The following is a 20,865-nucleotide window of genomic DNA, read 5'->3' as shown; positions in this document are numbered from 1 at the left end:
GTTTTTTTGTTCCTGTAAGAAGGACAGTGTTCACTGACTACTCCTCCTATATAGACCACAGTTTGCCTCTATAATATTCCAGAGATCATAGCATCATAGAGTTGGAAGAGACCCCAAAGACATCAAGTCCAATCCCCTGCAATGCAGGAACACATAATCAAAGCATATCCTTCTTGAAATGCATTGCCCAGAACTGTACACAATATTTCAGGTGAGGTTTAACCAATGCAGAATAGAGAGGTGCAATTACATCCCTCGATCTTGACACTATGCTTCTATTGATACAGCCCAGAATCGTGTTGGCTTTCTTGGGCGTTGCATCACATTCAGTTTGTGGTCTACTATGACTCCCAGATCCCTTTCGCATGTAGTGTTCTCAAGCCAGGTGCCACCCATCCTATATCTGTGCATTTCATTTTTTCTACCTAAGTGTGGAATCTTATATTTATCTCTGTTGAAATTCATGTTGCTTGTTTTGGCCCAGCTCTCTAATCTGTCCAGGTCATTTTGAATTCTGACTCTATCCTCTAGCTACCTCTTCCATGTTGGAGTCATCTTCAGATTTGATTAGCATGGCCTCTATTCCATCATCCAAGTCATTGATAAAAATATTAAATAGCACTTGGCCCAGGACAGAACCCTGTGGCACCCCACTAGTAGTCACTTCTCTCCAGGATGAAGATGAGCCATTGATGAGCACCCTTTGAGTTCGGTCAGTCAACCAATTACAAATCCATCTAATAGTAGCATTGTCTAGTCCAACTAGACCAATTAGAAATACATCTAATCATAGTTTTGTCTAGGATGAAAAATTCACCATTCCTTGTGCTTATAGAAAGTGACTTGGATCCAGCACAATCATTTTTAGAAACTGCAGTTTTATTAAAATGAAAGAAGCAGCAACTCATTTCTAGTCATGTTGGTTGTTGAGAAAAGCTGAAAAAGTACAAGTGGTACGAAAGAAGCTTTCAGTCAGAGGTGATGGCTTCAAACCCTTCGCAAACCAGAATTCATACACAGTAGTTTGTAAACCAAGAGTTCATAATGTGACAAGAATATTTATAAACCTCAAATGCAGTGTTTAGAGTCACTACACTTGTCATTTGTACACATAGAGATAATGTTAATAAAGAAAAAAACAAATTTAATATATATTTATCTGAGCCACAAATGCATTTTGCATCAAAAGTTCATGGGAACTGGCGTGCGTGCGTGCGTGCGTGTGTGTGTGTAAAACCAATAGTAATTTAAATTTCATTACTTTTCAACTGAAATATATAATTATATTATCTATGAAGCCTTTAAAATGGTTAAACAAAAATTGTTGGACTTAACATTTCAAAGTTTAATGCTAGCGGCTAAAGGAACATGTTCTCCAATTAGCATGTTGATCCCAGGAGTCCTGGCAATTGCAAGGTTTAATATATTACCTTTGGCTCTTCTGACTGGAAGATACAGGAACATTGATTGAACCAAAAGATTTTGTCCCTTGTAATAATGGTAGTGTATGCCCTATGCATGAAAAGATGAGGTCCAAATTTAAGGACTCAATTTTGGCACATTGCTTCCAGCTGCTGGACTATTATAGGATACCTTACTTGCTGAATAGTACTGATTTGACATTTTCTGAAACAGTTGAAAATTTCTTTCTTGAAATTATGAAAGCTTAATTTTACTTTATTCATCTGTTCATACATTGTTCATACTATCGTTGTCCTGTAATATTGTTAAAAATTTATGCCAATAAAGGCTTCTTATTATTATCATCATCATTATTATATTATGTTTATGCCATTTCTGTTCAGAAATCTACCAGAAGATCTGAATCTGGGTCAGTAGACAGTGTGGGCATTTACCAGGATTTTGATAAGAAACCTAAAGTACTAAGTGGAGATGCAACAGGTGGGAGAGAAAATCTTGTTACATTTTTTGTTGTGAATAGATAAATCTATTAACATGTGCATGCTAGTTTGCCATTACAGTTTAAACAATATTTTGTCATGTTTGTGACACAAAACAAGCCAGTTCTAATTATACATAAGACTGTCTGCAATAAGAAACCAGCTGAGTGTTACTCCCACATACACACACACTTCCATTTCTACGTTCCTAGCATATAATTTGGTGTCTTTACACTAATCAAATGGTTATATGCAGTTATATCCAGGATTCAGTGTGCTTCACTGCCAGGATGCATTCAGTCCAAATATGGCTCAATTCATGGAAGAAAGGTTCATGCCTTAGAATCTTTTTCCTCCCTTGTGCTTTGCATTTCCACACTGTTATCTTGGGGAAGCTTGCCCCACGGTGTGAAACTCACAAATCACACACACACATAAATCTAACAACAAACAGTTGTTTCAAAACCCAGTGATGACCATTGTTAGTCTAAAGTCACTTTTTATGACAGCTTAACCCTTTCTCCATGATTTATTGCAATTTCATGTAATTGAAATTGTTACATTTATTACATACATTCAAACCCATGCATTCACATACTGATTCACTGGGTTTTGAGTTGTAACTTGGTATTTAAATTACTATGTTAAGTACCAGAATAGTGGGGAGTGGGGGGACCTTCTATTCCTACTTAAGAACTATAATTTTGTCTCTGCAGATTATAATGAATATGATAAGCTCTGGGAGGGGAAGTCATTGTCACGACCAACCAGTCGGAGGAAATTCAACATAGACAGCTTCATTTTCCACAAAGTTCTTGGGAAAGGAAGCTTTGGAAAGGTTGGTAACTCCCAGGGCTTAGTTTTTTTATGTTTGATAATCAAATTGCTGCAATAGGAGAACAGGAAAACAGCCATGTAATTCTTCAAGACACTTCAAGCTAAGGAAAAGTTTCATTGAGGGCAGGGCTGAGAGTGATGGTAACAACAGCTAGGGACTTCATAGGGGAAAGATACCCTCTATGGCAGTGTCAGTAGAAGTCCCTCTGCACAAGGGAATGAAGGTATCTCCTCCTCTACCTAGCGTGAGTCATCCTGATAGTTCATAGCCAGTTTGCCTCCATGGAGCAGGAGTATAAAATAGGTCTATACAGAGAGAGGAAGTAACCTTCTTCCCCTGGAGTTGTGGATTTATACAGATGCCATTATCTCTGTGGAGAAAATCATGTTGAGGTATGGATAAAAATACACAATTACTTTATCATCTGTTGCTTACACAGAGCATGCTGATGTGTATGCATTCCTTCCATGACTTAAAGTAATACTTGAACTACTTAAAGTAATAATGGGCCCGATTTGGGCAGTCCAGCTCAGATTCGGGTAGAATTCAAGCGGCCTGAATCCGAGCCAAATCCAAATCTATTTGAATGCCCAAATCCAAACTGTGATTCAGGCATTCAAATGGATTGGGCAGGGGGTTCATGGGCTCCCTTTAAACAGTGCTGAAAGCAGCGTTGTTTTATTTGGCTAAATTCGGCATGGATTGGGGTGAGGGAGATTTAAAGGAGCTCTTCCTTTAAATCTCCCCCAATCCACGCCGAATTTAGGCAAACAATTCTGCTTTCATTGCTGCTTTCCCTCCCCTTCCCCAGTTTGCCACCCCTCCACCTTTCTCTCCCACTGCCTCTGCTTGTCCCCCCCCCACCTTCCACTCCCACTGCCCCTGCTTGCTACTCTCCCACCTTTCTCTCCCACTGCCCCTGCTTGCTACTCTCCCACCTTTCTCTCCCACTGCCATCCTTGCTACCCCACCTTCCTCTCCCACTGCCCCTGCTTGCCACCCTCTACAACAATCACGCATCCCATGCTCCATGGCACCAAAGTGGCACAAAAATGTGGTAAAAAAGTGCAGATTCTCATGGATCCTCCTGATTTTTCCACTTGGTCACCCCAAAATCACCATCATATCATATCACAGCTCATGCCCCTGGCCACATGTCTCAACACAACAGTAACACATTCCACTTTCCATGGTGCCATAGTGGTGCAAAAACTTGCTTTAAAAACATAGATCCTCATGGACCCTCATGATTTTTGCACTAAGTCACCCCCAAATCACCATCACATTACAGCCCGATCCTTTTGCCACATGTCTGAACACAACAATCATTCATCCCATGCTCTGTGGTGCCGCAGTTGCGCAAAAAAGCAGTGGGAAGTGTGGGATGGGGTGAAACTTGGTGTTATGCCCAGCTGGCTCTGTGGTAGAGATTTCAATGGGGGCCTCTCTGGTGGGGTCTTGCTCTGGGTAGGGGCACTTATTTCTGCAGGGCTGCTGGTGAGTCTCCTTAAAGGAACCAGCCTACTTTGCCGAAAGTTTGCATGGGAGGGGCAAATGCTGTGGGCATCCAATTGAACCTGATGCCCACAGAACTAATGTGCAGCCATGCAAACTTCAGAAAAGTTGGCTGGTTCCTTTTGGAAGACACATCAGCCGCCCTGAGGGAAATAGGTTCCCCTACCCAGAGCAAGACACTCCCCCAGAGCCCCCAATAAAATCTCCAGCACAAAGTCAGCGGGGCATAACAGCAAGCCCCATTGAAGTCTATGGTGGGAAAAACCAATTAATTTTTCCCATCATAGAACCTGCTGAAGAGCTAAGAGATTCTGTGCTCTGAAGTGGCTCCATTGCAGTCAATGGGGAATTTCTGGGTGGGGGGGGGAGTATGTCAGACCTCGAGTCCGGAAATAATAGAAACTGTAGATTTGTTCTGAAGTCTTTATTTTGATACGAAAGGACAACATGAAGCAAAGACGAATCTGAGGTTCCCACTCAAATCTATTGCCTATATTCCCCAAAGCTCCCCGCTCCTCATAGCCAAACGGCTCTTATGATTCCCACTATAAAGCACTACAAACCTGGGAAAAGTTCACACTTCCCACATAAGATCAGTTCTTCCAGGACTGCCAAGGCCACCTGCCGAAGGGGAGAGAGAGCGCTGGACACCTGCAGAGTACAAAGTAATACAGAACAATATAGTTCTCCTTTGCAATGCCCGCCACCCATCAACTGATAGGCACAGGCCTGACAGTCTGTGGGGTGGACATTTTTAAATGCAGCACCAAAATTTCAGCGTATCTTCCGGAAACTGTCCTGATTATACCACTCAAGTTTGGTGAAGTTTGGTTCAGGGGACCAAAGTTATGGACCCCATCTACTATTAGCTCCCATTGGAAACAATGGAGGATGGGGGTACTCCTTTTGGGGGTCCATAACTTTGGACCCCCAGAACCAAACATTACCAAACTCAGGTGGTATCGTCAGGAGAGTCTCTGGAAGGTACCCTGAAATTTTGATGCCACTAGCTTTAAAAATGTATCCCCTGCAGGCCACAACCCAAAAGAACCCCAAAAATGAGACGGACCCAAATTACTTGGGATACCCGAATCTATTTGAGTATACTGAATATGATATTCATCTTATTCGGGCATATGGATAATGTTATGCCCAAATAAGTCCAAATCCGAATTTTACCGAATATTTTCAGTATTGCTCAACCCCGGGAATAACCACACCAGTGTGTTCAAGGGAAGCAAACCAGTAACTACTATTCACATACGTCATAAACGTTTTTCCTTACAGTCAAAATTATTAACTTTACAGAAGGCCCAGAGAAGAAGTATTAATCACCCTAGAAAATCCCTAATTCAACTTTTGTTGTATTTTACAGGTGCTGCTTGCCGAATTGAAAGGAAAGAATGAATTTTTTGCTTTAAAAGCTTTGAAGAAAGACGTAGTACTTATTGATGATGACGTGGAATGCACCATGGTAGAAAAGCGGGTCTTAGCACTTGCATGGGAAAATCCATTTCTTACTCACCTTTACTGTACTTTTCAGGCTAAGGTATAATGTAGTCACTTTTATTTTTGCTGTTACTGGCAGGGTGAAACAGATTGGTAACTTATTTTAGGACAGGCAAGATTGCTTCAGTGCTCCTGAGGTATTCATTTGCAGTTCTGCCTTATTTTGGCAACACAGTCAGCAGTGGGCAGCAGAAATAATCCATCTAACTACGGACAAGTATTGTGCATAGTAAAAGAACCTCAGATCTCCAGCTGCGAAAGCCAGTATCCTGATAGCACTTGTATGATTACAAGTGGGAACGTGGAGGCCAAGTATATTTTTAGGACCTTAGCATACTTGAGGAATGATGTACATCTGTTCTTCTGAGAAATTAAGAAACATTTTATATTTAAAAAGTAGAGTCATACTGTGGTTGGCTGTTGATTTGAATAGGAACTTCATTCAGCACCCACATATAAAGATAAGCAAATAGTTTGAGGAGATTGTAATTCAGAATGATTGCGCTGTTTGTGTTCTGAGGTGATGCATCTTCTGAGCTGCACATCAGCATCCCAATGTAAAGCTACAATATGAAAATATTGCTGAAGAAAATAAGCCCAGCACTTCTCTCATTGCTAATGTCTATCTGTATCTCTTTATCCAAATCCCCTAGAGTAGTGGTACAAGTCTTGAATCACTGTCTGGGTGCTGTGTGAAATGACAAAGTGTGGACACATAGAACTTGAATCTGCACAAGATTAAAGTCACATTAGTTGGGAATGCTGTGACCTTCGAGGACATTGCTGTCCCTTACTGCCTTTTTTAATGCAGCTGCAACCCCCACCCCTTTAAACCTTATCAAGTCGGGAAGAGGGCCCCCTACCTTGATCCAGTTCATGTAGCTAGCTGGATCTATGCCGTAACATTGACATTAGATTTCACTAATACACTCTACATATGCTTGAAGTTCTCGGAGACTCCACTTGGAACAGAATTCTGCAGCATTATTATCAGGAGCTAGATAGCACATGCACAGTATACTGTTCAGTTCAAGGTACTGACTGTTACATACAAAGCCCAGGATGGCCTTGGACCCTCATATCTGCTCAACCACCTCTTCTTTTATATTCATGACAGTTTCACTTCTATCCAGAGCTGTCTGCGGGTGCCTCTATGCAAATGGGCAAGATCAGCAACTACTTGAACACATGCTTTCATAATTATGCCCCCACCTTGTGGAATGGCCTACCTGAGGAGCTCAGGAATGACATTTCTAGAGCTCTGCTATAACTGTAAATTGGAGTTCAAAAGGCTTCTCTAATCAAGAAGGCATTTTATAAGGGAAAACCTAAGCTGTATAAAGGGAAAGGATCTGGGAACTATATCTGTGTTTAGAAGATATCTGTGTGCCTCATTTATTACCCTGTTAACAATGTATTGTTTTCTGCTGATTTAATACAATTTTATGCATTATATTTGCACTCAGTATCATGCCTAATATGCTATCCTAATTCAGATTTATGTAATCCTAATTCTTGCTTATTAGATGTCCCCTCATATTGACTATGAATTTATGTTGTTTAAATCTGCTTTGAGTCCCAGTGAGAAAGGTAGACTATAAATGTAGTAAGTAAATACATGAAGACCTTCTCATACTGCTTGTAAAATTTTCTAGTCAAAAACTGCCACTAATATATGTCACTGGGCTCAAATGAAACAGAAAGTATGTGTCATGTAGATATAATTACATTTGTGGGTTAATATACTATTTTCTTCTGTTTGTAAATAGGAACATCTGTTCTTTGTTATGGAATTCCTTAATGGTGGAGATCTAATGTTCCATATACAAGACAAAGGTCGTTTTGATCTCTTCAGAGCTACGTAAGAGTTTATTTGGTTTAATGGGAGACAGTTGCCTGAATCATAAGCTTGTTTTGTTGTGTTAGCAAAAAGCAAAAGCCCAAATTGAAAAGGTGATTTGGGGGTGCCATGGTGTTTACAGTGGGGATCCCTGCTGCAAATCATAGATTGCAGGAGTCCTACAGCTGAATGGGTGTGGGATACTGTTATCTTGTTTAATTTTGCTCGGGGCTTAAATTAAAAGATTGAAGTATCTTAGAAACATTGCAAGTAATAAAGGTGAAAGGCAGATAATTTTTTTTCATTTTTTAAAAAGCTTTTCACAGTAATGTGAAGACATTTAGACTTCCCTGAGTAACCATTCTAATTTATCTATGCAAAGAGATAGCACTCTTATAAACACAAATATAAAATACATTCTTACATATTGGAAAGAGAAAATTCACTGATCAGATAAAATTGTGTTGACTCACACATAAATTATTCTTTATATACCCAACATGTTCCTATAAAATATATCCAGCTCACATTCTCTATATTGAGAATCCTGAAGCAAAAAAAGTCAAAATAGTATACTTGCCTGTTTGTTTTTGAAGAAGTAAAAGTAGAAGAGAGAGATTGAAGAAATGAAATGGGAAAACCGCTTTTGAAGTATCACATTACTGCAAAAAGACTACTCCGAAAGTTGGGCTATCTGGTCTTTGTGGTAAATTTCAAATGAGACGAGATGGAGGAAGCAATTAATCTGTAGGGAGAATATATGATGGGAAATGAAGATTGGGTGAAACTAAAGCGAAATTAGTATGGCAGTGGATGGCTCCTGCTTCCCATGAGGTTGGACTGGCTGTCTGCCACATGTAATAATTAAGGGAAAATAAAGATTTTTAAATGTTTCTGAAAAAAGAAGAGCTGTTAGATCATTCGTGAGTTTCATGTCTAAACCAAGCTTTCATCATTATTTCAAAGGGATTTTATCCTGTTTCAGGTTTTATAGGTAGAATACACATTTCTTGAAGTATGGAACCTGAAACAGGGCTTTCACATCATAAACGAGAGCTTTCATAATCATAAAACACAGTTTGATTTACATGCAATGAGCCAGGAGAAGAACAGAGTGCTTAATTTACAATTAGATTGGATTTGCTGTCCTAAAGCAGAATTTGAGCACCATGCTTAGTGTATCATTCAGAACTCTTCTTTTGCCAATATAAATTCTCTATAAATGTAATACAGCATGAACGTAGGAGTATTTTTGACAAATATCGCTCCCCCCAAAAGTAGTATCTGAAGTACTTTATCAGGCAATGGAGAACCTATTCATAGATAAGGTCCAGCTATCAGCAGTACATTCAGTAAACCAATACACAAAAGGATAAATTAGGCTTAAGAATGTAAGTTAAATAAAGGAAGCATTTCTGCTTAAGATTTCATTTTTCTGGCAAGTTCATAAAGGAATTATTACGTTCATATTTTTTAAATTACAGCCATTTATTAAGTAAGCACACCAGCATGTAGCTTTTATTATGTATATGTAGAAAAGCTTGATTTGAACAGAATACAGCCTATATGTGAATAAGAGCTTGTACAGACACTAAATTGGATCCTGTGGTTCCGAGTACAAGCTTGCCTAGTTTAAAAGTCCTGTCTTCAAAGTGAGGTGACTTTCTCTACTGCCACATTTCTGACTGGTATAGTAAATCTGAACCAGAGAAGAATTCCTTCACTTGTTTTCCACACCAGCCCAGTTAACTGTCCTTGGTGAGGTTGAATGAGTGGGAAGCAGTCAAGGGTAGGGAAAATTCTTACATCATCTTGACCTTCTGTTCTGTCTTCCTTCTCTTGCCCAGTGGCTGGGGTGGATATCAGGAAATGAGCAGAACTGTTTCTTCTGGAAGGTCATGAGATTCTCGGGGCTTTGTAGCAGATCGGAAGAATTGTGAGCCAGGTTGGGTTGGGAGACCATTGCAAGGAGACCAGGATGGCAATCAGGCTTGTTTGCATTTAATGGTTATGGGAGAAATGAGCATTGTGGATGTAACTAAAGCAGGGGTCTGCAACCTGTGGCTCTCCAGATGTTAATGGACTGCAATTCCCATCAGCCCCTGCCAATTTGCCATGCTGGCAGGGGCTGATGGAATTTTTAGTCTATGAACATCTGGAGAGCCGCAGGTTGCAGTCCCCTGAACTAAAGAAAAGAACAAAATCCTTGCCATTCATAGGCTTGAGTACAAATTAGGGCTTAATTATTATTTTAAAGTGCTTTTGCCCTCTTCCAGGTTTTATGCAGCTGAAATACTGTGTGGTTTACAGTTTCTCCACAGCAAAGGCATTATTTACAGGTGAGTGCTGATTGATCATGGTAAGAGTCTTGTAAAACATTGCAGCAATTAAGTTTAAGTGAATTACTGTATTCTACGATTAACCTACAAGTGGAGTGTTTTACAAGGGACTGTTCCCTATTAAAATTCTGAGTTTATTCCAAAGGTGCTGAAAACTGGCAGTTCAAGCAAGCACTTGGGACTCCATCTATAATTGTTTTCTCATGTTTTTCTCCTTGGCAACAGAAGAATTGAATGTTATTTACATTACACAGAAGAATCATTGTTTCACACTAGTAAAGGCTGGGTGTTCAGCACCAAGACTGAGATGCTTTCTCTTCATTCCAGTTGCAGAGAAAATTAATAGTATTGGGCCAGGACTCACCTGTTCTTGAAAGTACTCTGACTAAACTTCTTTGGGACCAATAGCAAATTATGCAAAGTTAAAATTATGCAAGTTAAAAAGAATCCAGCATATTGTGTCTTTGGATATTAGGCCAGAGTTTGATCATCTAGAGTTTGAGATACATAGAATGAAACTTTTGGTTTTTAGTTTGGAATCTCAATAGCTATACAGTTAGCATTCCTATTCCTTTTATGTCGATACAAACTTATTAATATATCAATTTTCAGTGTTTTCTGCAGGTTAGTTTGTGTCAATTGTTGATTTGCTGCTATGCAACCACCTAACCTTTTATTAAACATTTTTATTATTTTCTATTAAGCTAGCATCTGAAACTGCAAATAAAAAGTTTTTTGAAAATGTCAGTCTTTGATTCAGTAATTCCATTTCAATTATTTAGGAGGAATTCTGGCTTTTTCTTTAATCTCTAAGTATTAATCCAGTAGGGGAGGGAGCAGGAAAGCTGATACCTTGTCACTGGATAAAAAATAGCATTTCCCACAATTTCATCTCCTAGCCATGGTAGCTACTGTCAGAAGTCAGCTTCCAGAAAATAAAATTTCTTGATGTCCTCTGAAACACTATTTCAAATGTATCACTGCTAGCAAACCTGTTGGCCTTTGAGGTTACGGTGTACTTCTGAGTGTAAATGATTAAAATTAGGACTGTCACTTCATTAAAGCATCTTCTAAGTTTTAATCAATTTAACTGACAACCATTTTGCATATAAATAAAAGTAGTTTAAGAAAACCTATGAACTTTGCTTTTAAATGTGTTTCTTACAGCAGGTAACCTTTTAAAGCATTCCTTGTTTATTTGGTCAGATGATCAGTTTAATTTAACTGATTAATAAACATACCAGATCCACAGAAAATGAAGAAAAAATCAGATATGGAAATATCATTTTCCTATACATGCTCCCCTACACAGTATCAAATTCATAAATATATGAAACCTCTTAGAAAAATGACATAAACATAAGTTGATTTGATCACACAGATTTTCTGCTTCGCTTCTTTCCTTGGCAGTTAGTTTTTAAAGTGTACTACACCTTTGTTGGCAACTGACTAGCAGTACCATGTTGCGTGGGGGAGCAAAATTGCTCAGGGAGCAACATGATCCTAGTGCCAGTCTCAATGCCACTTGCACTGCTATAAGGGGCATTAATGCCAGAGCAGAGGCACTTATACCTGTTTTGGGGAGCCATGCAGCCTGGACACCAGAACTGAAGGGGCCTTTCCCAGGGGCAGGGGCAGCTTTAGTGGGCTTCTTGAGCCCTTTCAGCTCAGGAACATCCCCATTTACTGGCTCAAACTTTCACTGGCAAAATCAGTGGTACAACCCATTGAGTTGCATCAACCATTTTCATTGTGGGGGAGGGCAGCAAGCCACTTTGGAAGTGCTGGCTTTGCTTTGACTGTGCTGTTTCCAGCCGTGGTGCAGTTTGTGGTGCAGACTGTGCTGTTTCCGGCCCCCACCCTCAGGATGGCACTGCCCTTTCCAAGATTGCACTGCCCTTTTCATGGCAATCGCCGAAGACTAGAATCCACAGAATGTACATGTTGGTGACAGTCTTACATACAGCTGGAGCTTTTCTTCCTTTTTTGACAGACATCAGCAGGAACTGTTGCAGTTTACATCAGTAGTTAATTGTACAAGGCAATCAACTATCATTACTAGAGTTTGAAATAGTGGTGGGAATTTAGTTGTTTCGGATATGAAATGGAGCCAAAAACTGCCCATTCAGTTTTGTTTGGGCTGGAATCTTGAGGTTTGAGACATCTGGAGGAGGGCACAGAATATATGAATATCTCTGTATTAAATATAGGCACAGGACTAGATACCATGATTCATACCATGATTCATCAGATACCTGATGACTGTTGTTCTTCCCCACTCCCCCTCCCCAGCAGTACTTTCCAACCCTAGAAAGTTGATTCATGTTGCAAGAACCACCTGAAATCAAAGCCTTGCAGGTCAGTGAGATACAGTGAGAAAGTGGAAGAATGGAAAATCTCTCCCTTCTCTCTCTTCTGTCATATAGCCTTCCTTCGGAAAAGGTATCATACTTAGCTGTGAGGGCACTGCTCCCCATGTTTCCCACTACCCAAACAATCAACTTTCCTGGGGTCATAAAGAACAGGGGGGAGGGGGAGAGGTTCTGTGCTCCTTGCATGAGCCAATCTCTGAATGTAACCCATGGTGTATAGCATAGCTTTGCAGTTAAAAGACCTTGCTTGCACTGTGTAAAGGTTTCAATGGTGTTGATGGGAAGGGCAGCCGCCTAACCTTGGGGGGGGGGTTTCACCAAAGAGCCTTTTATTTCTGCTTCTATGGAATTCCTTACACACTGCAAATATACCCTCTTCGCTCAAAGTGAATATTATAAGGTTTCTGTATTTTGGTTCAGCTTCAACTGAATTATTCTCTTTTCTCCATGGAGTTCCTGGTTTATTCACATCTACTGCTGTAATGATTGACTCTGCACAGTTTCATATTTATTGAAAATTAATGAAAAGTATCCATTTTGATTGATTGATTGATTGATTGATTGATTGATTGATTGATTGATTGATTGATTGATTGATTGATTGAATTCCTATACTGCCTGTCAGGCTTGGGATGGTTTCCAACAAATCATATACATAGTATTATTCCATACAAATAAATACAATAAAATCCAGAGACTAAAATACATTACATCTACAGTTTCTTGATGGTGATAAAGCATCCGGATTCCACTAAAGTAAACTAAAAAATGAAGGGGAAAAGGACAAGGGAGGGCGGGGGGAGAAGGCCAGAGATGGTAACCATTGCTGTCTTTACCGTATGCCTAGTAGAACAGGCCTGCCTTTCAGGTCCTTCAGAACTACGTCAGACCCCGCAGGACCCTGGTTTCATTGGACAGAGCATTCCACCAGGTTTGTTTTTCTGCCAATGTCAGCCTATTCTTTACTGAAAGCGTCCCATCCCAAAAGACATCTTTAACGTTGATGCAGTTGTCTCAGAAATGTGAACTATTTTGATGTTAATTTCTGATCAAATGATGCAGTAACATTTTTTAACTTTTTTACAGAGACCTCAAATTAGACAATGTAATGCTTGATAAAGATGGTCACATCAAGATAGCTGATTTTGGGATGTGCAAAGAGAACGTGTTTGGAGAGAATAAGGCGACAACTTTCTGTGGTACCCCTGACTACATAGCTCCTGAAGTAAGGAATGCACACATGTAGTATACAAGGATGGGAAGTACATAATTCATTTACAACAATTTAAAAATGTAATAACTAAAAGTAAAAGCTGTTCATTAGCAACAGCTGCTCTGGGATTGTTCAGTGAACAGCATGTCTGCCCCTTATCCTGTATGCTTCTTTTAGTCAAGAACCTTTCCTTAAATAATTCCAGGAGTAACCATGTTAGTCTGTTGCAGAAAAAGTAAATGGGAGTGTTGTGATAACTTGAAGACTAAATACATTGTATTCCAGCATAAGATTTTGTGGATTACAGGCCACTTTTTTATATAACTGCACAAGCTTTTTTCATAAGTTGATGTTAGTCTTTAAGGTTCCTTTGTTTGTTTTTACTTTTCTTTAAAGCTACTACATTGGTGAAAACAGCTTAAGTAGAATTGTGGGGGGGGGGGGGGGTAAAAACCGAAAAATAATAGAAGCAGCATCTATATCATGGGTATCCAACCTGTGGCCTTCCAGGTGTTCATGTACCATGATTCCCACTAACTCCTGCCAGCATGGCCAATTGGTGGAGCTTATGAGAATCGTAGTCCATGAACATATGGAAGGCCATAAGTTGGACACCCCTGATCTATATCTGGACTAGATGGACTCTGGTCTGATCCAGCAGGCTCTTTCTTATATTCTTAAAGTTCTTATGTTCTTAAAGTTCATGGACAGGGCCCTTCCGAGGGCTGTTTTGATTCGCAGTGTCACCATTTTTTTAAATTGTTTGAGTCCAAGTTAATAGTCCTAGAAATTTTTGAAAAAGTCAAAGCCCCATACTGGCTTTTTTCAGGAATTCAATTTTTTTCTGTTCTGTTAAACTCAACCCCCCAAAATTCCAGCTGCTTCCAAATCACAGAGGAGCTTGGAGGTAATTGCTGAGCCCACTGGAGCCAAGCACAGGGTTCAGTTCTGCACCACCTGCCACCTCCAAAAGCCAGCCAGCAGGTGAGGGGAGCAGGAGGGAAGGAGGGAAAACAGCAATGGGACCAAAGTAGCCCAAATAATGCCCAAAAATTCAGCTTAAATTGCCACCATTTTCTCAGGATAAATCCCTTCCCCAATACAGAGAAGTATTTTTTAGAGAAGGTTTGTTTTGGCTTTGCCAAATACACACTGCTAGTTTTGATTTTTGAGAGCGGACACATCAGGGCTAGGACTGGAAGCAACCACTGGGTGGCTTGCTACCACATGACTTGACTCACTCTGAACTGGCAGCTTACGACTGTTCAACATGAACCAGCACACAAAAAACAGTGTGAGTGGTTAGAGTTTCACGCTAGGATCTTGGAGACCCAGGTTTGAAGCACTACTTTGCCATTGAAGCTCACTGGGCGACCTTGGGCCAGTTACACATTTCTAACCCAAAACTACCTCACAGGATTATTATGAGGATAAAATGGAGGAAATGAGAATGATACAAGATGGTTTAGGTTCACACTGTGAAAAAAGGCACAGTATTTTAAAAGTAAATAAATAAATAAAGCTGAAGTTGTGGGAAAAGATAAAAAGTCGGTTTCTTGGGGGGTTGGAATAGGGAATGGTTACGGTATGGGGGTTACCAGGAAGAGGGAAGGAGAAAGTAGTGTGGAGAACGAAACAATGGGCAAGTAAAGTGCTCCCTGCAAATCATTGCAAGTTCCCCACAAAATAACTAGGCCCAGCCCTGCAGCCAACACTACACAACTGGGCCATAGTTTTCCTAGGGAGAGGATTGTAGGACAGTGAAAGAGGTAAAGCTTAAAAAGGGGGCAGATAAAGGTAGGTTTGCTGAGAAGTGGGAAGGAGAGAAGAAAGTAGGAAAAAAGGGAGAGACTGTGGTGGCTTTCAGGGAAGGGAAAGAGGGAAGAGTGGAAGAGGGAAAACTGAAATGCACCTTATCGTCTGGGTACCCTGATTTGTATTTGTATTTTTAATATTTTCCCACTGCTATGTGACCTGTGGAAAACCCCTTATTTTGGAAGCAAAGGTTGTCCCCATTGGTAATATAGAATGAATTGACCAATCTAGAATTGAAGCTGTATCTAATAACAAAGTATATAGTATTAATCCGTTAAATAATTTAATGTTTTATTATGTTGGGAATATTTAGTTCTCTTTATTATGTTATCACATAAAACACCATTATAATTCATTATAAATATCAAATATGAAATGTTTGGCAGGTGCGTTGAAATTATAAATTAGAGTACACTCAAGCCTCCATCATGTTTATATAGCAATTAAACATACAGCTAAATAACTTATGTAATTATTTTAAAATGATGAAAGAGTCACACTCCTGATTTGTAAATCTTTTAAGGAGGATGGAAGCTTCCAATTGCAGTTTACAAGTCTTCTCTTTTCTCCTACTGGCAATAGATCCTGCAAGGGCTGAAGTATACATTTTCTGTTGACTGGTGGTCTTTTGGAGTCTTGCTGTATGAAATGCTTATTGGACAATCTCCTTACCATGGTGATGATGAAGACGAGTTATTTGAGTCAATCCGAGTTGACACACCTCATTACCCACGTTGGATTACCAAGGAATCTAAGGATATACTAGAGAAGGTATTTACTGGCTTAAGCAAATGCATCTTTTTTGTATAGCAGAATGGGAAGATATACTAAGGAGAATGCCTGAATGTATTCATCTGAAAGTGCTATCAAGACCACTGTTGCATTTATACAAATATTACCTCCCAGGCACAGTGAGTTTTATGAAATGAAACCAATACAAACTAACTACAGGATTGGTTCTGCTACCAATCTGTGTTGTATGTCTGTATGTAGATTTGTGATAGTAATGCCTCCTTGGTGAGTGAGCCATGTTGTATACACACTTTCCTCCCAAAGGTGTCTGCTGTTGCCAGGCTTGGAGTCTAGCTTTCTGATGTCCTGGAAGTAGACAGTATGGAAATAGCATGGGAGGCTGTTTCCTGCCACAGAATTCCAAAACTGTACCTAAGCAGCAGGGATTATTACAATCAACCATGCTAATTGTCTTGGACCTGTAGACCTTATAGAACACACCAAGGTCTCACATTCTGTTTTTTCAGTGGCTACTGAAGCCATACTATCTACCTTAAATGTTGTGATCTTCAGCTGTAGTAACTAAATTAGGATGCATATATGATGTTTTGTAGTTATTCGAAAGGGACCCAACAAAGCGATTGGGAGTAACTGGAAACATCAGAGATCACTCTTTCTTCAAAACGATTAATTGGCCTTTGCTAGAAAGGAGGGAAGTGGATCCACCTTTCAAGCCAAAAGTGGTAAGTAATTTCTGAATCCCTCTTATTCTCAGCAGAATGCAGAACTATAAAACATTGTGTTTTTCGTGCATTTGTAGAACATTGTAGCTGTTGCATTGCACTCTCTTTAGGCAAACATATGGAGGATCTCCTCCCAATTTAATCTTCACAGCCACCTTGGCAAATGGGCAGAGACGTTCCTCCCATTGGGCAAAGTGGGCAGTTGCCCAGGGTGTCCCCTTGTGGGGGGCACAAAAACTGCAGGTTCATTTGTGGGATTTTTTGTATTTTTAGTGTTTTTCTGTTTTTGGCCTGCAGAGGGCGCAGTTTTTAGGCTAGCAGCACCAAAATTTCAGGGATGTTTTGAGAGACTCTCCTGATGCTATCACCCAGGTTTGGTGAGGTTTGGTTCAGGGAGTCCAAAGTTATGGACTCCCAAAGGGGGTGCCCCATCCCCCATTGTTTCCAATGGGAGCTAATAGGAGATGGGGCTACACCTTTGAGGGTCGATAACTTTGAACCCCCTGAACCAAACTTCACCAAACCTGAGGTATCATCAGGAGAGTCTCTTACTGATACTACCCAGGTTTGGTGAAGTTTGGTCCAGGGGGTCCAAAGCTATGGACTCCCAAAAGGGGTGCCCCATCCCCCATTGTTTCCAATGGGAGCTAACAGAAGATGTGGGTCCTTTGAGGGTCCATAACTTTGGACCCCCAGAACCAAACTTCACCAAACCTGGGTGGTATCATTAGGAGAGTCTCCTAAAGATACCCTGAAAGTTTGGTGCTGTTAGCTTAACAATTGCACCCCTGACAGCAGGCACCCCCCAAATTTCCCCAGATTTTCCTTTTAACCCCCCCTCCCCCGCTTTGGCATGGATTTAAAGGGAGAACCTGAGGTCCCCAGTTTAAACATTGAAAATGATGCTGTTTCAGGGTGGGGGAGAATCAATTCAATAAGATCACTTTTCAATGTTAGTTTAAATTAGAACCCCAGATTCTCCCTTTAAGGTGGATTTAAAAGGAGAATCTGGGCTCCTCTAGTTTCAAACAATTCATTGAAAAATGATGCTGTTTGGGTGGACCTAGTATCACTTTGTTTAAATCTTAGGGAGCCCAGATTCTCCTTTTAAATCCACCTTAAAGGGAGAATCTGGGGTTCCCAGTTTAAATAACATTGAAAGTGATGCTGTTTCCCCCAATTGGGAGGACTGGATACAACACCATAAAATGTTTTCATAGCAGTAATAAAACATTTTGAAAGCATTTTGAAAATGCTCGAGCCCTTCGGGGATGAGGCAGCCTATAAATTTAATAAATAAAATAAATAAATAAAATGTTTTCAAAAAATATTTCTGCTGTGTGGCATGGCCTATTGCTGTGTTCAGATTTGTGAGTTGGGGCATGTTCTATGTGATGATGACTTTGAAAGGACCTGGTGTAAAAAATCATTGCTTGGTCACAGTGAGGGAGGGCAGCTGCACCATGGGGGGGGGGTGCCAAACTCCAGTTTGCCTAGATACTCCACTGCGCATAGCTACAAGGGGGCCAGGGTGTGTGCGTTGCACCGGGCACGCGCCTGGGGGGCATCAAACTCTGATTTTGCCCAGGGCTCCAGTTTGCCTAGTTTCGTCACTGCAAAAGTGACCACTTGCACAGGGTGTTACTATAAGATTCATGGCTCAGTATGGATTTGAAGCCCATCTAGTCAGTCCTCAACCAACTCTCTAGCTTCACCATCGTACTGCTTTCTGATACATTAGACTTCTTGTATTTAGGCTTCTGCCATTCATAATGGATCCCTTGACAACAAAGTTTTTGTGTGTAGGCCTGGAAGATACCAAAAGTTGAATGAAGAAAGCAATTTTCTGTCACTGAGCTTCATTCAGCTCATTTCATAGTGCTGATTTATAGTTTTAAAAGGATATAATTCATGAGGAAGTCAAAATTATGAGATTTTGTGCTGCTTACCTACAGTTTATATGCAATAAATTTTCCTTGCCACATGGTAGGATAATACAGATGGCCAAGCCCAAATTAGATAGTTTGTATAAAAGAAATTGGTTGTATCTGGGACTCCTCTGGGCAATAAATTAGATTGACGCCACTTAATTTTCTGTTGTTTTTGCTGTTACTTTTCATACAGAAATCTCCAAGTGATTACAGCAACTTTGACAGAGAGTTTCTGAGTGAGAAGCCTCGGCTATCGCACAGTGACAAAAACTTAATAGACTCCATGGATCAGTCTGCATTTGCTGGGTTCTCTTTCATCAATCCTAAATTTGAACAAATTCTGGAAAAATAGTCCTTAAAACATAGCAGAACGTTTCGGTACAACTATAAATCAAAGCACTCCATGTCAACTGTGATCAAAGGATATACCATCATCTCTACATCTTCATTTTCAGTAATGCTCAATAATGACATTGTTATACTGCTGATCATTTGGCAGTAGGCAGTAGCTTCAACTTGCATGGGTGCATTTATGTATCCTTATCAATCATGCATACGTGATTTTTCTTTCCAACAGGAAGAATGTAAGTTATGTTTTTGGTTACTTGACTGTAGTTACCTATTGGGAAAAGAAATGTATGTATATGCTGTATATTTTGCTTAAGGGGTAAAAGGTAGATTATTGAAGAGTGTCTTTTAAATAAAGTGGAAAAGTTAGCCAGTTCTTTTATGTCTTCAAAAGAAGTAACTTGAATTTTTTTTATTCAACTTATTCTGGGCTTCAAATATTGCTATTTTTAATAGGTGCCAGTGATGGATGAGGTGCTTTGCAGGGTTTACAACCTTTTTAAATAGTATATGTGTTTCTTATTCTTGGGTAACCTATTAAAGATTATGAGTCTTGCAGTTCTTAAAAAGTAGTGTGCCCTTACCTTGGTAGACCACTATCACATTGCTAAAACTTAAACTGAATATTAAATACAAGGTCCCTCAAATTCATTAGGTCTTAGTTCTGAATAAACCTCTGTAGAACTACTTGAGTGTCTTAAGTGAAAGTAGGTATTTCTTTATCTGAGGAAAATCTATCTGGAATGTTGGACAGTTTCATCTCACTCATTACACTTTTTAACAGGAATTTATATATTCTGGGCTGACTACAATTTTTGTTTCAGCTCAGGCCAAACATAAGTTCAGCTTTAACACACTTGGGAGGTGGGAACTTGTTTGTATAGAAAAATGTGAAATATTCATAGAATATTTACTTCAATGCTGTAGCTTGAGAATAGATATTTAAATATACTTTACAGAAAACCCTTTTCAGGAGAGGAAAATCAGAAAAAAGCACTGTGATAGCAGTGTGTTGATTTGATTTGCTGCTTGGTGTAGAAACTGAACAGACCATAAAAAATAACAATGCACCGGTTCTCTTCCTACTGCAGTCCTAGCCTTTCTTTGCTTCCTGATTTCTCTCCTCCAGTTTGGGATGCCATATAAAATCCAGCCTGGATAGTGCAAGATTCTGGACCCAACTGTATTTTTAAAGTAATATGACAAAAAAGCAGTTTTGGACATGCTGGACTTCAGGACAAATGTTTTATCAACCATCATGTTCACCACAGGCTGGTGGGGTACTCTGAAGGGCCTGCATTGGCTTATGTCCACTTTACTAAAGTACAGCCTGGTACTTCCTCTCACTACAAGGGTCCTAGACACTCCCAAATGGGAAATGCTTTTGTATTGATTTTACAACTCATTGCTAAGCGTAACTGAAGTTGATGAATGCACCTGGACCTGCAAAAGGAGTTTAGATTGAAACATGTTTAAAACAGAGCATTTTGTTATGGGTACAAATAAAACAAAAATAAACTGGCATATTAAAGAAAAGTAATCATTTATTATAAAAAGCAAAGGTGAGTCTGAAGTTTTCCTGCTAACAGTCATGAATCTGAAGATGTACAAAATGTTTAACTTGGGAATTTCCGTTTTTAAGCCTTGTTTAAAATATCTGAGCACTGGCTTTTGTTGCAAAAAAAAATTATTTCCTATGTTTATAGTAACTAAAGAGTAGTCACACGGTGCTGGCCATACTTCCAACTCACTGCAAGACATCTGTTTCA

At 39.8% G+C, this 20,865-nt stretch overlaps 1 protein-coding gene across 3 annotated transcripts in view; it reads left to right on the top strand.

Moving 5' to 3' along the window:
* PRKCD (protein kinase C delta) overlaps positions 1 to 20,632 on the top strand; it is an 88,143-nt gene extending 67,511 nt beyond the window's left edge. For all 3 annotated transcript variants that reach the window (XM_048491365.1, XM_048491363.1, XM_048491364.1), the window contains 9 exons: positions 1,806 to 1,902; positions 2,618 to 2,739; positions 5,630 to 5,803; positions 7,533 to 7,624; positions 9,880 to 9,942; positions 13,401 to 13,539; positions 15,925 to 16,113; positions 16,689 to 16,817; positions 18,942 to 20,632. In XM_048491365.1, the coding sequence (XP_048347322.1) occupies positions 1,806 to 1,902; positions 2,618 to 2,739; positions 5,630 to 5,803; positions 7,533 to 7,624; positions 9,880 to 9,942; positions 13,401 to 13,539; positions 15,925 to 16,113; positions 16,689 to 16,817; positions 18,942 to 19,100 (1,164 nt within the window). In that variant the 3' untranslated portion in view covers positions 19,101 to 20,632. The remainder of the gene's footprint in view (positions 1 to 1,805; positions 1,903 to 2,617; positions 2,740 to 5,629; positions 5,804 to 7,532; positions 7,625 to 9,879; positions 9,943 to 13,400; positions 13,540 to 15,924; positions 16,114 to 16,688; positions 16,818 to 18,941) is intronic.
* The last annotated feature ends 233 nt before the right edge of the window (positions 20,633 to 20,865 follow it).

The sequence above is a fragment of the Sphaerodactylus townsendi genome, linkage group LG03 (assembly GCF_021028975.2).
Source record: "Sphaerodactylus townsendi isolate TG3544 linkage group LG03, MPM_Stown_v2.3, whole genome shotgun sequence".
In the NCBI taxonomy this organism is placed as follows: Eukaryota; Metazoa; Chordata; class Lepidosauria; order Squamata; family Sphaerodactylidae; genus Sphaerodactylus; species Sphaerodactylus townsendi.
The sequence above is the reverse complement of the archived record's forward strand: the minus strand, read 5'-3'. Positions and strand labels throughout refer to the sequence as shown.